At 38.8% G+C, this 23,856-nt stretch overlaps 1 protein-coding gene across 1 annotated transcript in view; it reads right to left on the bottom strand.

Annotated features, from left to right (window-relative positions):
- The window catches only part of SYNE1 (spectrin repeat containing nuclear envelope protein 1), a 356,826-nt gene that overhangs the window by 249,078 nt on the left and 83,892 nt on the right, over positions 1 to 23,856 (bottom strand). Inside the window, exons 15-27 of the mRNA XM_063124531.1 lie at positions 21,024 to 21,120; positions 18,830 to 19,032; positions 16,784 to 16,948; positions 16,409 to 16,561; positions 14,414 to 14,557; positions 12,835 to 13,008; positions 11,125 to 11,283; positions 8,990 to 9,154; positions 7,158 to 7,292; positions 5,519 to 5,677; positions 3,994 to 4,202; positions 3,528 to 3,636; positions 932 to 1,096 (exon numbers count right to left, since the gene is read on the bottom strand). Of these exons, the coding sequence (XP_062980601.1) occupies positions 932 to 1,096; positions 3,528 to 3,636; positions 3,994 to 4,202; positions 5,519 to 5,677; positions 7,158 to 7,292; positions 8,990 to 9,154; positions 11,125 to 11,283; positions 12,835 to 13,008; positions 14,414 to 14,557; positions 16,409 to 16,561; positions 16,784 to 16,948; positions 18,830 to 19,032; positions 21,024 to 21,120 (2,037 nt within the window). The remainder of the gene's footprint in view (positions 1 to 931; positions 1,097 to 3,527; positions 3,637 to 3,993; positions 4,203 to 5,518; positions 5,678 to 7,157; positions 7,293 to 8,989; positions 9,155 to 11,124; positions 11,284 to 12,834; positions 13,009 to 14,413; positions 14,558 to 16,408; positions 16,562 to 16,783; positions 16,949 to 18,829; positions 19,033 to 21,023; positions 21,121 to 23,856) is intronic.

The following is a 23,856-nucleotide window of genomic DNA, read 5'->3' as shown; positions in this document are numbered from 1 at the left end:
GGCATTCCTGTGATGATGGCAGAGCATGGGCAGGCTCATATGAAAAAATACAGTCTTTCAGATAACCTGGACCCAAGCCATTTAGGAATAACCTCCACTAAACAAACTTCTGAAGAAACACATAAAGGATTGCACTGCAAATGTCATATATATGGAAAATAATACAAGTTCAAATGGCTTATAAGAAAGTAAGTATTGCATATATTTCAATTTCCCATCACATTTCTATTTTTCCAGGGAAAAAAAAAAGATTTCCCCCCATGGCTTCAACGTTTCCAGAAATTTTACATTTCAAGATAGGAGCAATCCACACTGCATATCAGTTTGCTTCAAGTCCCACCCATAGACATTGATTACTCATGAACACCAGTCCAAAAGAATCTTGATGGGAGTGTGAGATCACATCAAACCCTGTATTACAGAAAAGATAGGCTCTGTACTTCCACATGCACTGTACACACCTTTTCTGTAATGTTTGATAAGGAAATGCATGTGTGAAAACATGCAGAATAGTCACACGAGTTTGGGTTCATATGTGTTTTCCACATATTTGCACCTATATGTCATCTGGAAATGTCACAAAAAGAACTGTGGGCTGACATGTGGAAATACTGGCTGTCATATTTTAATGCAATTACTGGGAGCCATGCATTTCCTGTGATTTCCTGCACTTCTACACACAAAAATGTGGAATGCTTAGCAGGCTTTGTGAGCAGTTTTACTTTTTGCTAGTGGCCTTTGGGCACAGCTATGTGCTCATAAAGTGGTCCTTGCTAAGAAAGAACGTTAGGGTACTGTGCATTTCTGTGCATTCTACAATGATAGAGCAGAACTGGATGTTCACAATTTATAGTAATTTGGTTAATGTGTGTGAACAAATAATAGAAAATAAGGCAGATTCCTAAGTAAGTATAGTGAAATCATATTATACCTCTGTCAATAAAGATAAGATCCTCTTGAAGTCACTAGAAAGCTTAGAAAGCTCCTCCCCTTGCTTTTGGGCTTCATCCTCAGAAGAAACCTCAGACAGAACAACCAGCCTAGACTTCAACCAGATGAGAAATTCTCCTTGCTTGCAAGCTTCTTGTCTGATTTCCTTAAACAGAATCAATATGCAAATTACAAACACAAAACTAACTTTAAGACAACAGCAGTGAACTGCCCTGGGAGACCTGGATTTGTATCAATACACATGTACACAAATCACCAAGGACTGCATCATAGGGTTACCAAGTCCCTACACAGCAAAAATGAAACTTGTTTGTAGACTGTAAAATATGATAGTCCTAAATGTGGGTTTCTTGCTACATGAGTTCAGAATAACCACAACTGGCCACACTTCGTTTTCTGCATAAATACGCGGCAAGACATATACATGTAGGGTTATCACAAGAAGTAGTGACAACCACAAACTTCAAAAGGAAATTAGTATGAATGATAAAGATATCAATGGCTACTAGTCATGATTGTTATATATTGCCTCCAGTATCAAAGGCAGTCTGCCCCTCAGTACCATTTTGTGGGGAACACAAATGGCAGTGGGAGGGTGCTACTGTGCTCAAGTTCAGCTTGTCAGCTTTCCATGAGCATCTGGTTGGCCTCTGTGCAAACAGACTGCGGACTAGATAGGGGATTAAGCTGATCTAGCATGCCTTTTCTTAAGTTCTTATGTTTTCATGCAAGTATGTGCATCTTTCATTCTAATTCTCACACACAGGGCGTGTCTATACCATACGGTGTAGAAGGAGAGAGGTGGGACAATCCCTGACTTACCTGCTTTTGGGATCGTCCCAGGGAGGAAGAGGATGTCATGCCTGCCATTTTGTTTTTGTTTTTCAATCGAAAAAGAGCACAGGAGCACTCCATCACAAAAGTGAGGGTGTTTTTTTTTAAAAAAAAAAAAAACCCACTTCCTGCTCACCCCACCCCGTCCTTAATGGGCATGGAGCTCCTGAGGAGTTCTGCACCCTGTGCCCGGTTCCCAGTTCCTCGCGGTTACTTGTGAGGAGCCGGGATGAAACTGGGACAGCTGGACACCCGTCCCGCAGTCTCGGGATCATCCCAAGACCGCGGGAAAAGTCGGGATTAAAGGGTAGGGCGATATCCCGGGGAAAGGGAGGGATCATCTCTCCCTGCTCCCGGGATCCCGTGCATCATGTGGACAGTGTCTTCTGTATCAGAACCTGGCAATGTGTAAAGCAAACCTTAATTGCAACTACAATTCCTCATCTATATCATGGGGATAGTAACAATCTACATGAGTGGTTCTGACTCCACATGAGGGGAATTCTCAACAGAGGGTGCATCTAGTATTAAAAGGATGTCAGGACCTGCTCCCAATTCAGTGACATCTCTGGCTACAATCTCTTTATTTTGTGTCACAAATGTGATGCCTACTATCTATTATACTAGGTTTTGAAGTGATGTTATTTTAGCATAAGTATTTTAGCACTCTCATATTTTTGAAATTAATGTTATGTATAATTTAAGAAGCGTACATGGATAGGAGAGTATCAGCTTTACATAATGGATTTTTTTTTATTCAGACGTGAGGCTGTAATGAAGACCACTCTGCATTATTTTTTTATGTTTGATTTTAAAACATAAAGCAGGGCTTTTAGTCAAAATCCTGTACACTAACTTTGGACATTTTAAAAAAGAAACAGAAACTCTAAGCATACATTTTACAAGAAAACAAGAAACTGCCCATTCTTAAATCCTGCCAACATCACTCATTAAAGCACATCCATATGTGTAATTAATCAGGGTCATTCTAATTACTTTTCTCTACATGCTGCTGCCTTGAAAACTTTCAAAGGCTTCTGTAAACTGCATTGCACCATACATTCCCTTATAATGGAGAGCATTTCCAAGCAGTAGGTCCTCCTTGTTTGCGTCTACTCAGTGCCTGTTTTCTTACATTTCCTCTCTCATCTCACACTATTGCCCCGCTCCTGCTCTTCACTCCTCTGATGCCATGTTTCTCACCTGCCCAAGGGTCTCTACTTCCCTTGCTCAGCTTTGTCCATTTTCTTCCACTGCCCCTTATGCCTGGAACGCTCTTCCAGGACATTTGCGAACTACAAGTTCAATCGCAGCTTTTAAAGCTCAGCTAAAAACTTTTCTTTTTTCTAAAGCTTTTAAAACTTGATTTTGATCTGACTTTTATACTGTTAGTTTTACTCTACCCTGTGCCTGTTTGGTGCATTCTCTTCCCCTTCTTATTGTTTTATTATGATTTTATTAGAATGTAAGCCTATGTAGCAGGGTTTTGCTATTTTATTGTTTTACTCTGTACAGCACCATGTACATTGATGGTGCTATATAAATAATAATAATAATAATAATAATAATAATAATAATAATAATAATAATAATAATAATATGCTATAAGTTACTTGCCCAGTGCTAAAATGCCCAAAGAAGAGGGCTTTTTTTTTTGCACTCTCAGTTTCTACCTCCTGAACTTAATTTGTTAGTATTACAAGTAAAAAGACCTTCCTTATTTGAAATTATTTTAAATATACCTCTATTGATGTTTTAAAGTGTTTATATTTTGCAGAATCAGTAGCACCATGCTTAATCTTCTTAAGTTGGGACTCACTTGAAGAAATCCAAGTTTCTAATTCAGAAAATCTGTAACATAACCACATAAAAATAAGCAAACAACAAGCAATTAAGCAAATAAAAATGAACTTTTGAACTTACTTCATAGCAAAAAAAAATCTGATTCATCAAGGGGACATTGCCTCCATTAATTTTTTAATGGTTGAATAGGTTGAATATTTGACACGGGTAAATACACTACAAAAACAACCTGATTATCCATACGTCTTTAATCCAGAACTTCACTTCTTCTAGCATATTTTCTGTTCCTTTCTAATGTATATATGCAAATTAACATTTTCTCTTCTTCTGGTAAATAATGTTGGATATTTCTTATGGCATAAGGAAAGTCTAATGCTATTCCTTTACCATAGCCAGTCACAGTACCTGTCCTTGTAGTCTTTCCATTTATCTGGGTGGTTCATTAGCTTCATGTAGGTGCTGGCAACCTGGGATTTAAGTTCACTAAGATCTTTTTGACTACTTTCAGAGGTTGTCCGTAGTGGATCCCGTTGTGGTAATTTTAAGCATAGTTCTTTAATCAGATGCAGCCTTTTCTCACATAGTTGTAAGGGCCCTTTATCTCCAAAGAACAACTGAGAGCACAAAAGAGAAATAGTTGTCAACTCCATTGATATGGTTAGTGTAAAACTATTAGTTTTATTATGTGCATCTTTATGAAAAGTAAGACTGACACAAATAAACTTACAAAAGCCAAAATTCAGGCCCAGTTCAATGTTTATATAAAATCTAAGAAATTAAGATTGGAAGGCTAAGCCCCATTGAACATAATAGGACTAAATTCTAGGTAAACACAGTACAGGATTGCACTGCATGTCTCTAGCAACATTTAGGGCCCAATTCAAATAACAAACTGACAAGCTGATTATGTAGACTTATTGGATATATGTTGATTTTAGCTTATAGCAAATTACCACCTTTCCAAACATTCAACTAAAAAAATCTACCTATATTTACTCTGCAAATCTGCATAAAGGCTTGCACAGATTACTTTTTGAAAAAGAAAAAACAGAAAACAGAAAACTGATGTCAATATTTCTAAATAACTTATTAACTTTTCATTTAGACACTTTTTCATAATTACTGGAAGAAACTAGTAATTTAATCTCCATCTGTTGGGGAATGAAGCTAATTAAAAAAGGGGCAATGAAGGAGCAATTCAGCACCAGCCTCTCAGTCACATTGACCAGGAAAGCAGTAAAATGGTCTGAATCTGCAAACCGGAAGCTTCCACTTAATATTGGAATTAACATTTCTTTGCTGAATGGAACAGCACCCATCTGATGCAGTCCTCAGTACCAAAAAGGTGGTGCGTTCCTGATCTAAAGCAAATATTGTTTGTAGAAGCCCCTCAAACTCAGCTCAGTGGTGATACAGCAAATATAGACTAAATTGTGAGCTGGACACATATTTATTTATTTACTACATTTCTATATCATCCAATAGCTGAAACTCTCTGAGTGGTTCAAAACAATTAAAACCATAAAATACAACATGATAAAACAAAATATAAAAGTTTAAAACTACAGTATAAATTCAAAATCAAAATAAGAATCAAAATAAAACCTAGCATCAATACAAAGATTAAATACAGTAGCGGTTTTGAAACCATAGGAAGCAATGATACAAAAGCACATGTTGAAGCAATCACAAACTCAAAGACTACCCACACTCTCAGTCTGCCATTTTGATTGTGGAATTGGATCTAAATTGGAATCAGATGAGTCTTACTTCCAAACAAAAACATTTGGGACCAAAGTGGAAGAGTTATCCTGCTCATTTTCTGGATAAAGTTGAAATCATATTGGATATGTCACAATTTTCACATTGTCAGATGTGTGCTTGTGGATGAATTTCTACAGGTTCCCATGTAATTATTTTTCAGGCTTACCTTGTGCTCCCTAATTATCTTCTCACTGCTCTCCTTGGACACCAGCTTTTGCTGTCGAGCCAATTCAGCATGACATTCTTGCATGGATGCTAGGAATTTGTTCTTTTCCACTTCTATCTTTAAGTGAATTAAATGGTAGGGGGCTTCTGACTGGAGATCCTGCAGTCCACAAGTAGTGAAAGGGAAAAGAGAAAGTTAACATGATGCTCATTTAGAAAGCAATTCCTCTTCTAGAAAATTATGTGTAAAGAATAGGAAAAAAAAACAGACATAGTGGGGTGGTAACCTTCCTCTACCTTCATGAGCAGTGATCCATGTTTTACATATTCACACACACCTTTTAGTTTCTGAGCTTTATTTTTGTTTAGATAAGGGCTGAAATTTTTGTTCCTGCTCTTTTAGACCACTGGTGGGGGCCAAAGAGTGAAAAGAAATTACCCTGAAAAATGAGAAAGGCAGCATAGGAGGGCTTTATTTATTAGATTAAGGTTGCTGAAGGTTTTATTTTCTTTTAGGTTGAGACTATGACGATTTAGGGTTGGGGATTTGAACGGTCGGGGGGGATAAGCTTTTGTGCTGAAATTCCACCCCCATGAGGGAGTTAAAAAAGAAAAGAGGTGTCCATATATTCCAATGGTTTTTTTTCTTCTTTTTAAAACCCCCTCCCATGGTGTGCTGGTGGAATTTCTGTATGAATATGGGACAGGGGAAATCTTAAATTCCACCCTCCCAAATTGCCATAGTCCCAACCCTAATGTGGATTGCATGCACTTATTTGGAAATAAACAAGAACGACGTTTAGTTTAGCCCTCACAGAAAATACCACAGACAACTTCAGGAACATCTTTAGTTCCTCTTCTTGAGCTGAGGCAGGAAGCTGAAACAGAGTCTCCTGCCTGTGAGGAGCAGCCAAAGAAAATAAATAAAATGATGTGCCACTGCCCCCACCCACCACTCCACTCTAGTAAAAAAATTAATCAATTTTCCCCCTCCCCTCTCAAAAACCATGCACCCCCCCTCTTTTTTCTTTTTACAAGAAGGCAAGTGGACCAGCACAAATGTGGGTGGACTTTTGGCCCAGCATATTTCTTACTCTTAAAATGTTCCTCATTATTAATTAGTTGACCATGCTTCTTTCTGTTTCTTTCTTCTTTGTCTTTCGGAACAAAGCACACTGAATAATTGAACTTTGCCATGGAGTCTATTATGCCATTTTTATTTCCTGAAGCTACCTTCCTATTTATGTTCTGTAACTATATAAACATTAAACAAATAAAATAATTGAGACATATTACAAATCTGCTAAGCTACATTATTATATCAAATAAATCATTGTTCTTTAACATAAACTATTTATTAAGAAACAATATTTACCAATATATCTCACATTGCATACTATTAAATTAATATAAACTGTGAAAAATTATTTATTTATTATATTTATATACCGCCCCATAGCTGAAGCTCTCTGGGCGGTTTACAAAAATTAAAAAAATGTAAAATGTTTAATACAGTATAATTTTTCATTCCGCCTGTTCAAAGAAAGCTGAGAAAAATAATGAAACAAAGAGGCAACCCACTTGGATAGACTGGATCCTGGACCTATGTAACATGTCCCAAATTGACTGGAAACACTAACCTTCCATTGCTTATGTAGTTTCCTAACAGCTTCCTGAAGAGTGTGTTGTTCTTGCTCAGGAAGGATGTCAGTTAGTTCATCACAAGCTTTCAGGAAAGCATTTAGCACCCTCTGGTCCAATTGGCTGAAAAATTCCTGATTTTGAAAGGTAATGTTACACATTTATCATGTTAATGTTGTTGCTAGGGAAAACACGAGGTTAATGCTCTTACCTAAAGCAGGAAGTTTATATTGTTGCTGGTGCTTTAAGAATAACATCTTAGAGTCAAACTACCTGTTAGGTTAATTACATAGCTTGTAGACATGCCTTTCTCTAGAGTAAGCACACACAGCCCCAATTTGGAGCAGAGCCACTTCCCTTCTACAGGAATTTCAAAGGGAGAGAAAAGCCTCCATTGGTGCTCTCTCTCCCCATTCTTTAATGCCCACATGGGAGAAGGAATTTGGGGAAGTAAGGTTTAATCTTCCTCTCCTGGTGTATGGTGGTCATGATCTAAATTGATGTTGTGCACACTTACTCTAGAGTAAAAAGGAAGAGAAGGCTCCGCTACATGCAGTGTAATTAATGTAACATGCAGTTTGGTCCCAAATCTCCAAACCTAGAATCCGCCCATCCTCTCCGACGGAAACTACACATTCCCTTATTAACTCTCTGTTATTTTAAGGCAGCTCTGAAGACTAGCCTTTTCTGGCAGGCCTACCCAGACAATGTAAAATCAAGAGTTTTTTTAAGATGTATTGATTCCTGTACTAATGTTGTTCCCCGCCTTGATCCAAAGGGAGAGGCAGGTAAGAAATTATTTATTATTTATTTATTTATTTATTTATTACATTTTTATACCACCCAATAGCCGAAGCTCTTTGGGCCGTTCACAAAAAAATATTATTATTATTATTATTATTATTATTATTATTATTATTATTATTAGGCAGCATGCAGCTCCATCAAAAGTAAATGTGTGTCGTCGTCCCCCCAAGAAAAACCCAGGTGTGCCCACCCCCAATTCTGGACTAGGACTAAAGCAGGGGGTAAAGAGTAAAAGTAACCCTGTGCTACATACTAGGGTCCCAATCCTGATTGGGTCCCTCGTACTTACTTCCAAGTAAGAAAAAGGGCACTGATGTAACTGTGTGCTATGTATTAAAGGTAATGTGCCATTTGGCTCTCTGGCACCAGGGCCTAAGGACATTTGGGCCTTTTTGTTGTTGTTGTTAGACAGCAACAGCGAGAATCAACATTTTAGTTTGCAGTCATTTTCCTCTGAACCCTTACTGACAGTAAGGAGAGCTACATGTACCTAATTTATGTTACTAAGCTTAGTATAAAAAGGGGTCTAACACTGCAGTTCTAATCTTATCTACTCTTAAATAAGTCACATTGATCTGAAAGACTTACTTAGTATTGGAGCTTAGGATCACAGCCTAAGTATATTCCTAAGGAAGAGATATATTAAATTTGATATCCTCTCCAGATGGCAAAATAGGCCACAGAGGCTCAGCATTGCCTTTTCCCTTCCTCCACAAGGCCCGCAGTTAAACAAGCACACCTCACAATATACTAGGCCTTACTGAGAATGGGAGACAGCTATTTGTTCCTCTCCTTTTGCAAGCCAGGAGGAAAGATGTGGGTATATCAAGGGTGGGTATATCAAGCTATATCAAGGGTGGGAGTTGCAGCCCAAAAACTTCTGGAGGGTCCATACATTCCCCACTATATGGAAACATACACTGGCCTCTGTTCCAAATAATACATGGTACACTGTGATTGAGCAATGCTAAACATATACTGCTAACAACGAATAGAAACATGTCCAAATCAGAGTGATACTTACTGTATGTTTCCGAAGAAGTTCTTCAGGATTACCTCTTTCTTTTAGACAGCACTGAGCAATCTGTAGTACATTTTCCAATTCTGTTCTAGATTCTTCAAATTTTTTCATCAAACGACTATTTGCCTCAACATTTTTCTTCCAATCATCTAACTTCTTGACCATATTCTTAATTTATATATGAAAAAAGGAAAAAAATGTTTTACCTAACCTTTCATGATCATGCTATGGTACTCCAAATGAATGCGACATAATCTAACTCTTTTGAAGCTGAATTAGATTGGACCGCTTTAATTTGATGGACCTTTCAGAGTTGTAGTGCTTAAATTCCAATTTAGGGAGTGTCTGTGGCAGGGGCGGGCATAGGATTATTTGGTTTCTGGGCTCTGAGGTTGGAAACATGTCTCCAAAGTTGGAACCCAGAAACCACACTCCCCGCTCCCTCGTAGCCAGCATGGTTTTGGCTACTTTTCTATGCTCAGAAACGGAGCATGGAGGCAGGAAAAGTGGGGTGTTCCTGTAGGCACGGAGGGGAGGAGACTGGAGCACTGGCCATACAACATTTCCTGCAGCTGCCAGAGCTGCCTTCCATCCCACTCTGAAGCAAGGCTGCTAGACAGGCAAAATCTAGTAGAAACACCATGCAGCTCAGAGTGGAGGCAAAGAGCTCCAGCCACCCTGCATTTGATACTCAGCAACCTGATACTCAGTTTGGAGGCTGCTGACAATTGTCACAGAATCACACCCTTAATCAACCAGCCTAAGCAATGGGAAGTCATTGTTTTCAAACAAGTCAAAAAAAGTTAAAGCTCTGATATCTGATAAATTGCTAACACTGATTTTTTTAAAACGTCATAATTCTGAACCCCAAACTTAAACTGGATTACCCCCCAATCACAGAAATCCCCTGTCCTTTAAACAGGTCTTACTGGGAATTAGGGGTGATTGCAGTAGTGGTGTTACAGGGACACTGAGGTTCATCAGACAAGCATTTTATTGCATGCTCACTACTGCCAATTAAAGATGCGTGCAAGCCCTTTAGACAACATTGTCCATGTCCTGCATGCCTCCTGCTCCTTCTGCTCATGTTTTCATAGCAAAATAGACCCCTTTTAATCTGACTACTTAGTAGTAGTAGTAGTAGTAGTATCTTTAATCTGAGGTTTATTTTAAAATAGAATGTGCTGTGTTCTACTATGTGCAGGAAAAGCGGCATGATAAAAACATCCCCTAAATGAACCACGTGGTCTTTGATTACTTCCTATTTCCCCTCCAGGAAGAATGAGGAAGTAATGAAGGACAAAAGCAGGGGTGGAGAAGCAACGGTAAGGAAATGCGATTTCCCCTGGTGTGATGACGCTCATTAAGAGGGAAAGAGGAAAGTGTCTCCCTCTGGCCAGTGTCTGGTGTGGCATGCAGCATAGGTCCAGCAGCACGAAATCTATGCTGAAGAAGCATTCAGGGGTCTCACAGAATACACATTGAAAACGGATGCACCCCATCCTTCCCTCCCTCACTGCTTCTCCACTCCAATTTTTCAACTCTAAAAGCAGTTTGTGTTTTTAAAATTGCATGTCACATGATGCTAAGAATTCCTGCTGCTTCTTTCTCTATTCCATCATTCAGTCTCCTAAAGCTGCTTTTGTTTTAAAAGAAAAGTGTTGCAGGTGCAGCTATTTCACCTGTATCTGAGCATAATGTGCATTTAGCACCCTCTCCCTGACCATGTCTATTAATTTGTTTCTATTTGTATTTCTCTTTCTTTGTTATATTTATATCCTGCCTATCCTCCTCCAAGGAGCACAAGATGGTGTGCATGATTCACCTCCTCTCTGTTTTATCCTCACAACAACCCTGTGAGGTAGGATAGGCTGAGAGTCAGTGTCTGGCTCAAAATCACACAGTAAGCTTCATGGCAGAGTAGTGACTAGGACCTGGGTCTTCTTAGACCCAGTCTAATATGCTAATCACTATACCCCACTGGTACCTGAAAATCATTTATCGAGGGCTGTTTTCAGTCAAGTGTGAAATATCTGAATCAATTTGGTTCTCTTTCCAGCCATTGAGATGGAAAGCTCTCTTATGCTGGAAATGTTCCAAAATTTACTGAAATCCCACAACTTCTCCCAAAACATTACCTGAAAAGCAGCTTGGATTTCTATGACTTTCTTCTGAAGTACTGAAACACTGAAATGCTGTAAAACTTTACTTGAAGCCAAAAACTTTTTAATGCTCTGGCTATTTCTCTCAATCAGTGATAAAGCTTTCTTGCAGTTTTCTTGATAAGCTACTAGATCCTAAAGGAAAAGAAAAATTAAAGTAAAATTGAGGACATTTTTAACAGTAAGGAAAACAAAGTAGTATTTCTATGCTGGCCAATAGCTGGATTGCTATTATTTTGATGTTAACAGACAATTGCCTTTCAACAGATAAAAGGCTGCAAGTGCATCTCTGAGCAAGTGACTTAAGGCTGCAGTTCTAAAAGTACAGTTTCCTACAAAATTAAGGGGGCTTACTTTTAAGTGAATATACTTAGGGTCCGGATTTAAGTTACTGACATGTAGGAAGTTTCTCATTTGTTCTTGCAGTCACCAGAAATAAACAGCCACATCAAAACAGTAAAAACAAACAAAACTAGGCATGAAGCAAAAACTATACATTAAACTATCACAAATTCTTACAATATAATATAATATTACAATATATATTGGAAGGTGACACTTCAGGGGCACAGTCATATGCATGTTCAAACAGAAAAAAGTTGTAGAGCTGAAGAATGTTTTTTCTGTATAAACATACAAATATACATTGCACCCTAAGTGTTTAAGAAAGCCCTTTATTATGAGTTTAGCAAAGGTTAGCAGCCTGGAATTATTTGGCAGGTGGTCCTGAATCTTCAAGCATAGAAAATCCAGTTAGGGGGAAATAAAGCCATTTGGTTTAATTATGATGGCTCCAGAAGAGGATAATCTCCTGAGGCAGGGGCTGTTTTAAGAGAGACTGCTTTAGCAAGCAACTTTAATACCACATTATTTTGGTTGTGTACAAGACTTTATTCTTTTGTTAATTATACAAAATGAGATTGTTGGGGTTCTAGGAATAGGCTTGTCATATAAAAGTGAATGATGGGTTGCATGTGACGAGAGAGCTCCATATTGCTTTAGTAAGATTACATTCACATTACCATACATAGTGAGAACTCCATGTTTACTTAGAAGTATAAGACTCTCTCCCTAGTGCATATATTTGCAACCCATGCTCTGAGCTTTCCTTTGCTTGAGAAGATGACTTCTAATCTCACCAAGCATAGCAGTGCGCACCCTTGTACATTCTTTCTAATAGCATACAGCCCATGGCTGTTTTTCTGTACCATGATATTAGAAATCATATACGTGGACAGGAACATCTGAGTAGTGTGTGGGTTATCAGTTGAAAATTCATGCACAGGAAAACCCATGATATTTTAGTATGGGGAATGCCAAAACGAATGTATGAAGTACCATACCAAGTCAGACTATTGGCCCATCTAGCTCAGTACTGTTGACTCTGTCTGGGTGTGGCTCTCCAAGGTTTAGGTCTTTCCTAGCCTGCAACGTGAGATGCGAGGGACTGAAGATGGAAATTCTTCATGCTACACATGTGGTCTACCGCAGAGCTATGTCCCTTTCTTCAGCCATACATTGAATCAATGGGAATTTACTCAAATTTAATCTATTGCAAAGAAATGGAACTTGGTGTTGTCTGGAGTGGAGCCTCTAGAAACTGATTATCTGATCAAAAGTTCATCATTTTAATGCTTTCAGAAAAGTATCAAGCTCCTTTAGTAAACTAATAAAGCAACTTCATACCTGATGTTGCTGTTTAAAAATATCAGCAGGCTGGACTTCAGGATCTAGGACAGAAAGAATTTCATTGACCTTATCAAGAGATTCATAAAAATTTGTAATTTGCTTCTCTAATTCTTCAAGGTGAGGAAGTAGCTGTTGAGATTCATAGAGTACAACTGGGCAGGACTCATTAACCTGAAAGTAGTAGTAATATATACATATATTTCAATTCTTAAATCAAAATGGCATAACAAAATGACATAACACAATACAACTACCTAGCATTATTGTATTCATTTTTATATATTCACTTCAGTGTACATTTTTAAACATTAAATGGGCGTGACCATGCATTCTTATTCAGGCAAAAGCTACCACCAACCTAAAAGTCTTAAAATAGTAACATGTTCCATACAGCATTATTCACTTGAATATACAGTCATTAAATATCTATTGTCTTCTATTCAGCAGTAGCTTCCTCCTCACTTTTTCACCTACACTTTCACTTCAAGCCTCGTCTTCCATGTCATTCCTGTCCAATTCTCTTCTTGATGCTATCTTTATTTTTCTTCCTCCAGCTCCCTTTTCTCCTACTTTTTGTTTTACCCAATATTTCATGCTTTTGTTATCCCTCCCCCTCCCCCGGTTCTGTTTACTCGTTCTGATCCTCTGTCCTTGTGGGTTTTCTGTGAACAGGAAAGGCAAGGTTTTCAGAAAAATTATACAAGGATCAAAACTGGTGGACTTCATTGTACTACTACTTCATTCTGAAGAATGTATAGAATGGCTCTAAGCTTGATAAGCTGCTCCATTGAAAGATTTAAGGCTTCTGTCTACCTAGCAGATGCTTTAGCTTATTAAAAAGGCTGCAAACCTGGTGTGACAAATGGCTCGTCACAATAATGTTTGTGAAGGCTCTTCAGAAATAATTAAAACTCAAATTGTGGCAATTGTAAATTCAGTTTCTACTACCTGGTCCCACTACAATTCACTTCGTTGCTGGAAACATAGAGGGATCATGATGAGCATCACATCACAGCCTCCATTAGTCCTTAATGCTTCAACAAGCCCCCAGAGCCATAGTTTCTGTATGTAATTCCCATAGTTTCTGACCTCTTTGGGTGCTGCTGCACAAGCCTATAGCATCTAGGGATGCTAGGAATTCACAGGAAGTACGTTTGGGACAGGACAGAGGGGCAGAGGAATGGCTCGGCTGAACGGAGCCAAGTCAGAGCTCAATGTGATGGTTTCTAGGGATATTGAAGTAATTACATACACTAGACAAATCCACATCAGCCCCAGCCTTATTTTATTTATTTATTATTGCATTTCTATCCCACCTTCTTTCCTCTTTCAAAGAACCTAAGGCAGCTTACATGATCCTCCACCTCTCCATTTTATCCTCACAACAAGCCTGTAAGGTAGGTTAGGCTGAGAGTCAGTGAATGGCCCAAAGTAATCCAGTGAGCTTTATGCCCGAGTGGGAACTAGAACCAGGATCTCCTGAGTCCCAGTCCAACACTCTAATCACTATATCACACTGGCTCCCATTTGAATTGGCTGAATAGTCATGTGCCTGTGTTTTGGGGGAATACATTACCTTGCTGAGCCGCCCTTTGATTCCTGACATTGTTGCAAGCATTTCATTGACCTCTTCTTGGGGAATTTCTTTTGTAACAAGTTGTCCTGTTCTTGTAGCCATCTTATACTGAGATTCCATCACAGGCACTTTTTGTTTAATATCCTGAAACATGTTTTTCAAAAAATAACTAGGTATGTTCTAGACATGGATGTTCATTTCGTATGGGAGGTTCTTTTCCTGCTAGTTGCAGGAACTAAGAGCTTGTCTACATGGGCACTTTACCCCAGGGTAGCTTCGGAGTGGCTGCAGGTGATCTACGTGACGCAGCCGTCACTCCAAAGTGATCCAGGGGCAAAGCCCCAAAGCTCCGTACTAAAAAAGTTGGGTACTTACCCTGACTTTTTTAGCTTGGACAGAGGCTCTGTGCCTCTGTGGAGCCATTTTAAGGGGGGGGAATTAAAGGGGGTGTTGGAAGGGGGCAGACAGGGAGCTCCAGCCTCCACACTGCAAATAAATAAATAAATATTTTTTTAAAAAAAATGGGGGTGGGTGGGAGGAGAAGAAAGGGGCAGCAGGGAGGCTGCCGCCACTGCCAGGACAAGCACTGGGGAGCAGGGAGAAACAGGGCAGCCGGCTCTCTTCCCTCTGAGCTCGCGTTGGCTGCCCCGTTCCTCCCCCCTCCCATTTTTTATTTTTAATCTTTAGATGCAAACCTTCGCATCTAAAGATTAAAAATAAAAACATCTTCTTGGCCCGCCGCTCTGACCATGTTACTCCACTTCTGAAATCTCTTCATTGGCTTCCAACTCACTCCAGAATCCAATATAAACTTCTCCTGCTGACCTTCAAAGCTCTTCACGGTCTAGCTCCTGCCTATCTCTCCTCTCTCATCTCACACTATCGCCCCGCTTGTGCTCTCCGCTCCTCTGATGCCATGCTTCTCGCCTGCCCAAGGACCTCCACTTCCCTTACTCGGCTTCGTCATTTTTCTTCTGCTGCTCCTTACGCCTGGAACACTCTTCCAGAACACTTGAGAACTACAAACTCAATCACTGCTTTTAAAACTCAGCTAAAAACTTTTCTTTTCCCTATAGCCTTCAAATATTGAGTTTGTTCTGACTCTATACTGTTTAGCTTCACCCTACCCGGTGCCTGTTTACACTTCCCTGTGCCTGTTCGCATTCTCCTTCCCTCTTTATTGTTTACTACAACTTTATTAGATTGTAAGCCTATGCGGCAGGGTCTTGCTATTTACTGTGTTATCTGTACAGCACCATGTACATTGATGGTGCTATATAAATAAATAATAATAATAATAATAGAGAGAGGAATGGGGCAGCCAGAGCAAGCTCAGAGGGAGGTGAGCCGGCTGCCTTGTTCCTCCCCTTGCCTTGGTTCTGCCAGTGGCAGCAGTGGCAACTCCGATATGGCGCTCCTTCCCATGCAGATGCTGTGAAAAAGCGCCAATTCAGGATCCCAGGGCCTCGGGGTGCAGACCCGTGGCCGTCAAGACGGGGGGGGGGGGGCCAGGTCCAACCATTAATAAAGGTAGCTTCCTTCCCCTTCATTTGCATCAATTGACTTGCTTTCATAATTACATGACTTCGAGGTCTATCTAAGGCATTCTTATGCAACGTTTTTGTGAAGATGACTTCTCAGAAAATATAATAGATATGGAACACTTTTCTCATAATAGATATGGAACTTGTTTGCTGAGTGCAAACCTCTTTTACCTAATTGGCATTGGAAAACACTGGTTATCATGCAAGCCAGAGACAAGAACAAACATATTTGCAAGCAAAGAAAATACCACAGCAGGAAAACTCACACACCACTTAAAGAAAGCTATGGCCAGTTCAAGAGCATCCTGCCACTACCAGTGGGAACAGGAATGACACAACAGGCAGAACAGTACAGGACATTAGGATGTAACAGTTTTGTAAATTAGTTATACACCAGCCTCCATCGCACATTTATAAAGATTTTTCTGTTCTGGAAAGAAAAGAAACTTGCCTCTAGTTCTTGGACGAACATCTTTACATTTAGAAAGGACACTTCTAAAGGTACATGGATTTTCCTCCTTGCTTCATCAGTGAAAGCAGACAAAGAAGCAACACCATCCAAATATTCCTTCCTCATTTTGTCTAATTCATCAGCCCGAGCATACTATGAAAGTAGATAAAATGGAGCTTCAATAGAACACAGAATATTTCAGGAATAAAAGTATAACTTTATTTTAATGTTCTCTTAAAAGATATATTTTGCACTGAAAGTATCATAAGTAATATAAACATCTTTATATTGATTAGGAAAATAAATTAATCATATATATGCCTTGTTAGGTGCCAATGGTTAATAATAGTGGGAGAAATACCACCAAGGACATACTTGTTTAACTTGCATAAATAACTCTCTCCATCGTCCATTCAGCAATAGCAGCTGCTGCTTTAAATCTCTGGAAACGGTCTCATCACATGTTTCAATTAGAAAATTACCAGCGTCATTCATAGCAGTATGCTGCTGTATCCATTGCGGTAAATGCCGGAAGAAATCCTAGAAAGAACGTAACTACTGTTACTAAATAAGTTGTAAATATAAACAAGTCACGCCACATTAAAGTTTCACCTATGTGTGCATACACTACTCCCTCCTTATTTCTCCTGATGCTTAAGCTGGAAATGCTCAGTCTGTTCTCTATATTCTGTGAAAAGTTTGCCATGAATTTTTCAGAGAGGAAAATACGACGACGATTTAAGTCACTGATCTCTTACCTTTTTATTTTCATTTAATTAAGCTTCTACTTAGAATATTCATAACAAGTTTCTAATTAAAACTAACTTCCTTGTTTTTAAAACAGAGAACAACTAATTAGACCAAGCAGGCAACTATAAAATATAAATAAGCGGCTGCAGTGATTTAGACTGGGGAATGGACAGAAGGCATCCAGCCCTGTTGGTTCTCCTGGGTTCCTCAAAAGCCTTCTTCAGACCAGCAACTATGGCCCTTTCCACACCTAAAGATTATCCCAGGAAAATGGAGGGATCATCCCTGCCTGCTCCAGGGATCCCCTGTGTGTCATTTGCATGCACAGGGAATGATCACGGGATGATCCAGGGGGGAAAGGCAGATGTAGAAACGGCCTATGACATCATTCTCAGTCAACTGGGAGGCTTTGTGTTACGCTGGCTCTGGTCTTTCCTGGCTGGGCATTCCGGTGATGCTGTGTGACTTTTGCTTTATCCCATAGCCTTTAGCCTGTGGGTTCTATTCTGTCCCCTATGCTTTTCAGCTCTAACATCATAGCTAGAACAGCTATGCTGGATTAGACTAAGGTCTATCTAGTCTAGCACAGTGGCCAACCTGATGTTTCTAGGAAATGCACAAACAGTATATGAGTGCTATAAGATCCTCCCATTTGTGTTCACCAGCAAATAATATTGAAAGGCATACTGTCTCTGATACTGGAGGTAACATACAACCAACTATAAATAGTCATCATTGATAGCCTTATGTAAACATGAAACATTTCTGTTATCTATTTCTGTCTATATTCTGAACCCAGGCTTCTTACAAAGATGAAGGATTTACATTTAAGTTGTTTGATAGGCATACATTTTAGTGTATCAAAATATTATATATTTAAAGTACAAAGTCATTTATAAAGTACTCTATGGTCAAAGCACAGAAGATGAACAGGTTTATTCTTGTGAAGATTAATTGAGAAATTAAAAATAATTAAAATTGTTATCCTGATATTTTGTGTTGATGCAGTCAACATTTTCTAACTCTTCAGCTGTAAAACAATCTGGTTCACATGTAATGGTGGCAATTCCTGGGTTATTTAACCCATGGTTTTTAATTGGGTTAACTCTGGTTGTTTAACCCATAAACAACCCAGACTTTCCAGGTTTGCTCATCATGAAACAATCCAAGTTTTGTTCTTCTTCCTTCTTCTGTTCTTATCTATCAGCTAGACAACTATACCCTTTTGATCTGCTGTAGCATGGGCAATGCACACACACACAAAACCACCCAGAGAGCTCTGGCTATTGGGCGGTATAGAAATGTAATTAATAAATAAATAATAATAAATAAATAATAAATAAAAGCAGTTTTTGTTGCACTAGTCCTCATGAACAAAAGTGTACTGCCTGAGTGGCTCCCGCTGCTGGATTGAGACTATACATGCAACACCTAATGATTAGTTGGAGCTGTCAGTTTTGAGAATCCTAATCACCTGTTAGGGGTGTTAGTAAATGGACTGCTCCTGTTTTTGCTATCCAATTGGTAATTGATGCCATTAAAGCCAACAGAGCTAACCATTTGTTAGGTGAGTAGATGAATGTAGGTTCACATGTGTCTACTGCTGCTATGCATAATGTTCTTTGAACATAGAAAAGGCTACTGTAGTATTTTATAAAGAGTGTACCGTACCTTTTTGGCATGTTCAGGCTGATTCAGCATTTTTTCGGCATCTTCCAGCCAGGCCTGCAGACTAGCCACTGTGCTGCTATATCTGTCCCAGTTAGAAATGACTTCTTCTAACATGCTCCTCACACTTCTCACCTCTACTGACAAATGCCTCCACTGTGTCGTTGTCTCATTCATGAATCTTGTAACACTCTCTATTTCCTCCGCTGAAATACAGAAGTGGCCTTTAACAAAGATCTTGACCCAACTGAAATGATTATCCCAAAATAATAATAATAATAATAATAATAATAATAGCAATCTTTAATAAAATAATGCGTTAGATCAATCAATCAATTTTAAAAGTTTTGATTGACAAAACATGTGCCCTGATTAATTAATTACATTTTAAAAAATTAAGAAAACAGATACTTATAAAAACTTCAAACGCCAAGCACCATCCTAAAAGAGGAAACAACGGGCCTGTTCACACATAACGGTGCCAAATCATTTGCCTGGTCACGTGCCTGGTATGTATCGTTGTTGCTTTACATAATCAACCTTTGATCAGCCTGATTGGAAGTTGTTTCATGACATGCAAACACAGGCGATATGGATTATTTGTGGGTTAAATAACTCACAGTTAACTAAGAACTAATTGTAGGTTAACTATGGGTTGGATGAGAAAGATGAGGCTTAATCCAGATAAAATGGAGGTACTGTGGGTAGAGAAATCTGTCAATCTGGATACAATGTGCAATTGATGTTGGATGGGGTTGCACTTCCCCTAAGGGAATCAGGTGTACAGCTTGGAGGATCTCATCACTATCTATGGAGGGCAGGGGACCTTTGTGGCCAGGAGTGACATTTATCAGCTCTGGCTGATTTGTCAGCTGCCCCTATCTGATAAAAACAGGCATTGCCACGATTATCCATTCACTAGTTATATCCAGACTGGACTATTAAAATGCATTTTACTTGGGGCTACATTTGAGTCCAATTCACAGTGCTGGTTTGAAACAACCTGAAGGACTACCTGAACTCATACGACCCTGTATGGCTATTAATATCAGCCACTGAGGCCCTCGTCTCTCGTGAGCTCAATGAGACTTCTGGGTACAAAAGACAAGCTCTTTTCAGTAATGACCCCATTACTGTGGAACTCCCTGACATGAGAAATTCATCTATCCCCTCCTTGTGTGTTTTTGCATATGTTTTGAAGAACTGGATACTTACATCCACTTTTACTGGTGAATTTAAAACTGGCTGAGGTTTTTAAAATGGCAATATTTTAAACTGTTGCTGCTTGTTTTACTGTTTATTATAGATAGCACGCTTTTGTATTTTATATTTACATCTTTGTATGTTTTTATTATAGTTATGTTATGCGAGCCACTTTCAGAGGGCCATATTGTCTTTAAATGTTGTACAGAAATAATAATAATAATAATAATAATAATAATAATAATAATAATAATAATGAAGAAGAAAAAGTATTTTTGAGTGCAAAAAGAGCTTCACATACATTATGTCAATAACTTTTACATGGAACATCCCAGACTGGTCAGTAATATCATTCCAAACCAAATCAAAAATATGGAATTGAGGTTGAATGACAGGGGCTTGCCTAAAGTCTAGTTTTTATATCATTGAAAATTATGCACAGAGGAAAACCAACATTCTGTACTATCTAAGCAATTTTAAGGCTAAAAGCCAAGTAATTTTTCAAAACAATAAAATATGTAAGTAATTTCAAAATACATTTGTTCATTTTTATATCTTATATAACCCATGGATTTAGTAGCATAACACACACACACACACACACACGGAAACAAAAAACTACATCAAGTTCCATTTAGAAAGTGTTAATTACATGCATGTTACTGGAACCTGAAATCAATACTGATGCAATCTGTAAATTTGAAATATTTTTATTTAATTTGATTAAAAATAAGTCTGCCAACAGACTCCTTCGTTATGGGTAGATATTCCTTGCTTTCAATGCAGTATGCACAACCAAAGACTGCCTACTGTTAGCAATGAGCATTATCCTTAAAAATCTTCATCTTGTTGTTCATGCCCTCTGCACTAACATACATGGACTCTCATTTTGTCAATTTCCTAATTGCTTAGCAACAGTTCAGCCTGATCACACAATAAAAATGGAATCTGACAGCACTTAAAAGCAATGCCGAACAAATGCATCACTACTTACATGAGCCATTAGCTTTGGCATACATCTCAGCTGCCTTTTTCAAGATCTGATATGTAACTTCATACTGATCAAAAAATTTGTTGTTTTCTATAACAGTCTGAAAAGGAAAGGAAAAGAAATTGTGGATGATATCAACAATAAAATTTATGGAAACACATAGCTGTTTTCTACATTACCATGTATGTTAAGAGTTTTCCCTTCTCTGTAAGCTTGTGGAAATGCCTCTGAATGTTATCAACAATCATGAAGTACATTATGTGGAGAGAATATTAATGGAATATTTCAGCAAACCTTGGGCACTGACAAATGTATTACTTACAAGAAAGGTAACTCATTGTAGATAGGGTTGCCATGAAGATGCTATAAATGAACCTATGAGGCTATGGGCATGTCTACACCATGTTTTTTTATGGGGATCATCCCTGGATCATCCCAGTGAATCCACATGATGCACATGGGATCCCGGGAACAGGCAGGAATGATCCTCCATTTCCCCAGGATTTCTGGAACCACTTTCCCCCCAGTTTTTCCCACAGTCCCAGGACAATCTCAAGGACCACAGGTGGGAAGGGCACCCATCCCAGCTTCTTCCCTCCTCCCTGTGAGTAGCAGGGGTCAGCAGAGGGAAGGAGCTGGGCCTGGGGGAGTCCAGGGACATTGATGGGGAGCAGGGTCAGGGCTTTTTTTTTACACTTACTTACTATTTCACTGGTGTGCTCCAGCTCCTGCCTTTTTATATATAAAAAAGGCAGGCGCAAAGGAGTGATGTCCCTTTTCCCTTCTGTGATGTTGGGCTTCCGTTTAGACATCCAGGGATGATCCCAGAAGCAGGTAAGTCTGGGATCGTCCCCCTCCCTCCATCTACACTCCTAGGTATAGACATGCCCCAACTTATACTGAGTCCACTAATTCATCTAACTCAGTACTGTCTGCACTGACTGGCAATAGCTCTCTAGGAATTCAAATGGGTTTTTCCTAGCCCTACCAGTAGTTTCTAAGGTTAGAACTTGGGACCTTCTGCATGCAACACAAGTGCTCTACTCCTGCCATACACAAACATGATCCAACAAAAGTTAAATACATTTAACCCCACCACCACCAACCCCAACCCCCATTTTAAAGGGAGAGGGGTTAAGAATCCATTGCATCAATGGGACTAAAATGCTTTTCTTTGCTGGATAGGTGTGATCCTATGACCTGTTTTTTAGGATGTAAGTAAGTTAAGATTAAGGTTCAGCAGCTAATGAAACAGTTGCATAATTTTATAAACTATGGTGTTGTATTAGAGTCATGAGCTGACATAGAACACAAGTTTGTAAAGAAGCAACAACTGGCACCATTACAACAGAAACTGTCTGCATCGTCTGAAACTGTACAGCATTAAAAACACAGATCTACTGTGTAGTCCAGAAATTGGTGGAAACAGAGAATAATGGGGAGGGGAGGTGACAGATGTACCATCCTACAAAAGCTTTTAGGCCACATTAGTCAGTTGTTCTGGTGTTATTGACATGTTGCACTGAAGAATGGAGCAAGCCATTTCCTTCCACGTGAAGGAATAAATAATAAAGAACAGCAGCAGCAGCAGCAGCAACAACAACAACAACATTTGTTTTAGTTCCTAAAAGCAAGGATACCTGAGACTGGGATATCTGAAACAATGGAAAAGAGGAAGCACAACTGAAGGGACAGATTTCATAAACTCACTCTCGAGTGCTGCCAAGCCATATTGACACCAGTCAAATTGAAAATAAAAGCAGTTTTCAAATCAATCCATGATACACTCTAGCATTTACCCAAATGTATGACCGCTATAAAAACAGGGGAACATCTTTTCACTTCAGGGTACTGGGCAAAATCTGCAAAAGTAACTGAGGATTCTGATAGAATATACATAGTTTGGAGTCTTTCACCATTACTTTCCTAGCACAGATATGTTTCAGTTTGGTAATAGCCACATTGTTGCCGTAACAATCCATATCTGATTTTTTAATATATACATAGCAAAATACACTTAAGGGGACAAAAATATTTCAATAATTCAGTTTCTCATTCACCATGTGTTTTTAGGACTTTTTTTTTAAGATGAAAGATGTTTTTGACAGCTTAATAATGGGCAAAAGAAAGCTACTTTCTAAACTATTTTGCTTTCCATATATTTTTATTTTTGCTAAATGTATTAAATTGTGTACAATATTTCAACTATGAAGTTATTTGGTAGTCACAGTTTTCTTATCATTCTTTTTTATTCATTACTTTTAGTTACAGAGCAGTACAAAGTATTAATAGACTGGAAAAAGGTATCAGTCAGCAAGTAACATTTCATATCTTTATGCAAGGGGATTCAGGAAACACAAAACAGATTGTTTCACTTCTGTACAGCACCATGTACATTGATGGTGCTATATAAATAATAATAATAATAATAATAATAATAATAATAATAATAATAATAATAATGCCTGCATATTTTCTGACTCAGGCCCTTTTAAAAGAGAAGCACTGGGAGCAACTGTCCTGCATCTCACAGATACACAGAGAGGGGTCACATCAACATTCAATATCAACATTGAGGAAGGTGGTTGAGCACTTGCTTTGCATGCAGTCAGTTCCAGGTTCAATCCCCAGCATCTCCAGATAGGGTTAGAAAAGTTCCTTCCTGAAATCCTGAAGTGAGTGGGCATGTCTACACCAGCTATTTATCCCGGACTGGTCATGTGGCTTTTTGCTTTATTCACCATGGTTAAAGCCATGGTTTAAGGTGTCTTCTGAACACAGCCTGGCTTTCTGGCTTAACCACCATGGTTAAAGCCATGGTTTAAGGTGTCTTCTG

Source organism: Elgaria multicarinata, chromosome 4 (assembly GCF_023053635.1).
Source record: "Elgaria multicarinata webbii isolate HBS135686 ecotype San Diego chromosome 4, rElgMul1.1.pri, whole genome shotgun sequence".
Taxonomy (NCBI): domain Eukaryota; kingdom Metazoa; phylum Chordata; class Lepidosauria; order Squamata; family Anguidae; genus Elgaria; species Elgaria multicarinata.
This window is presented reverse-complemented; position numbering and strand designations above follow the sequence as displayed.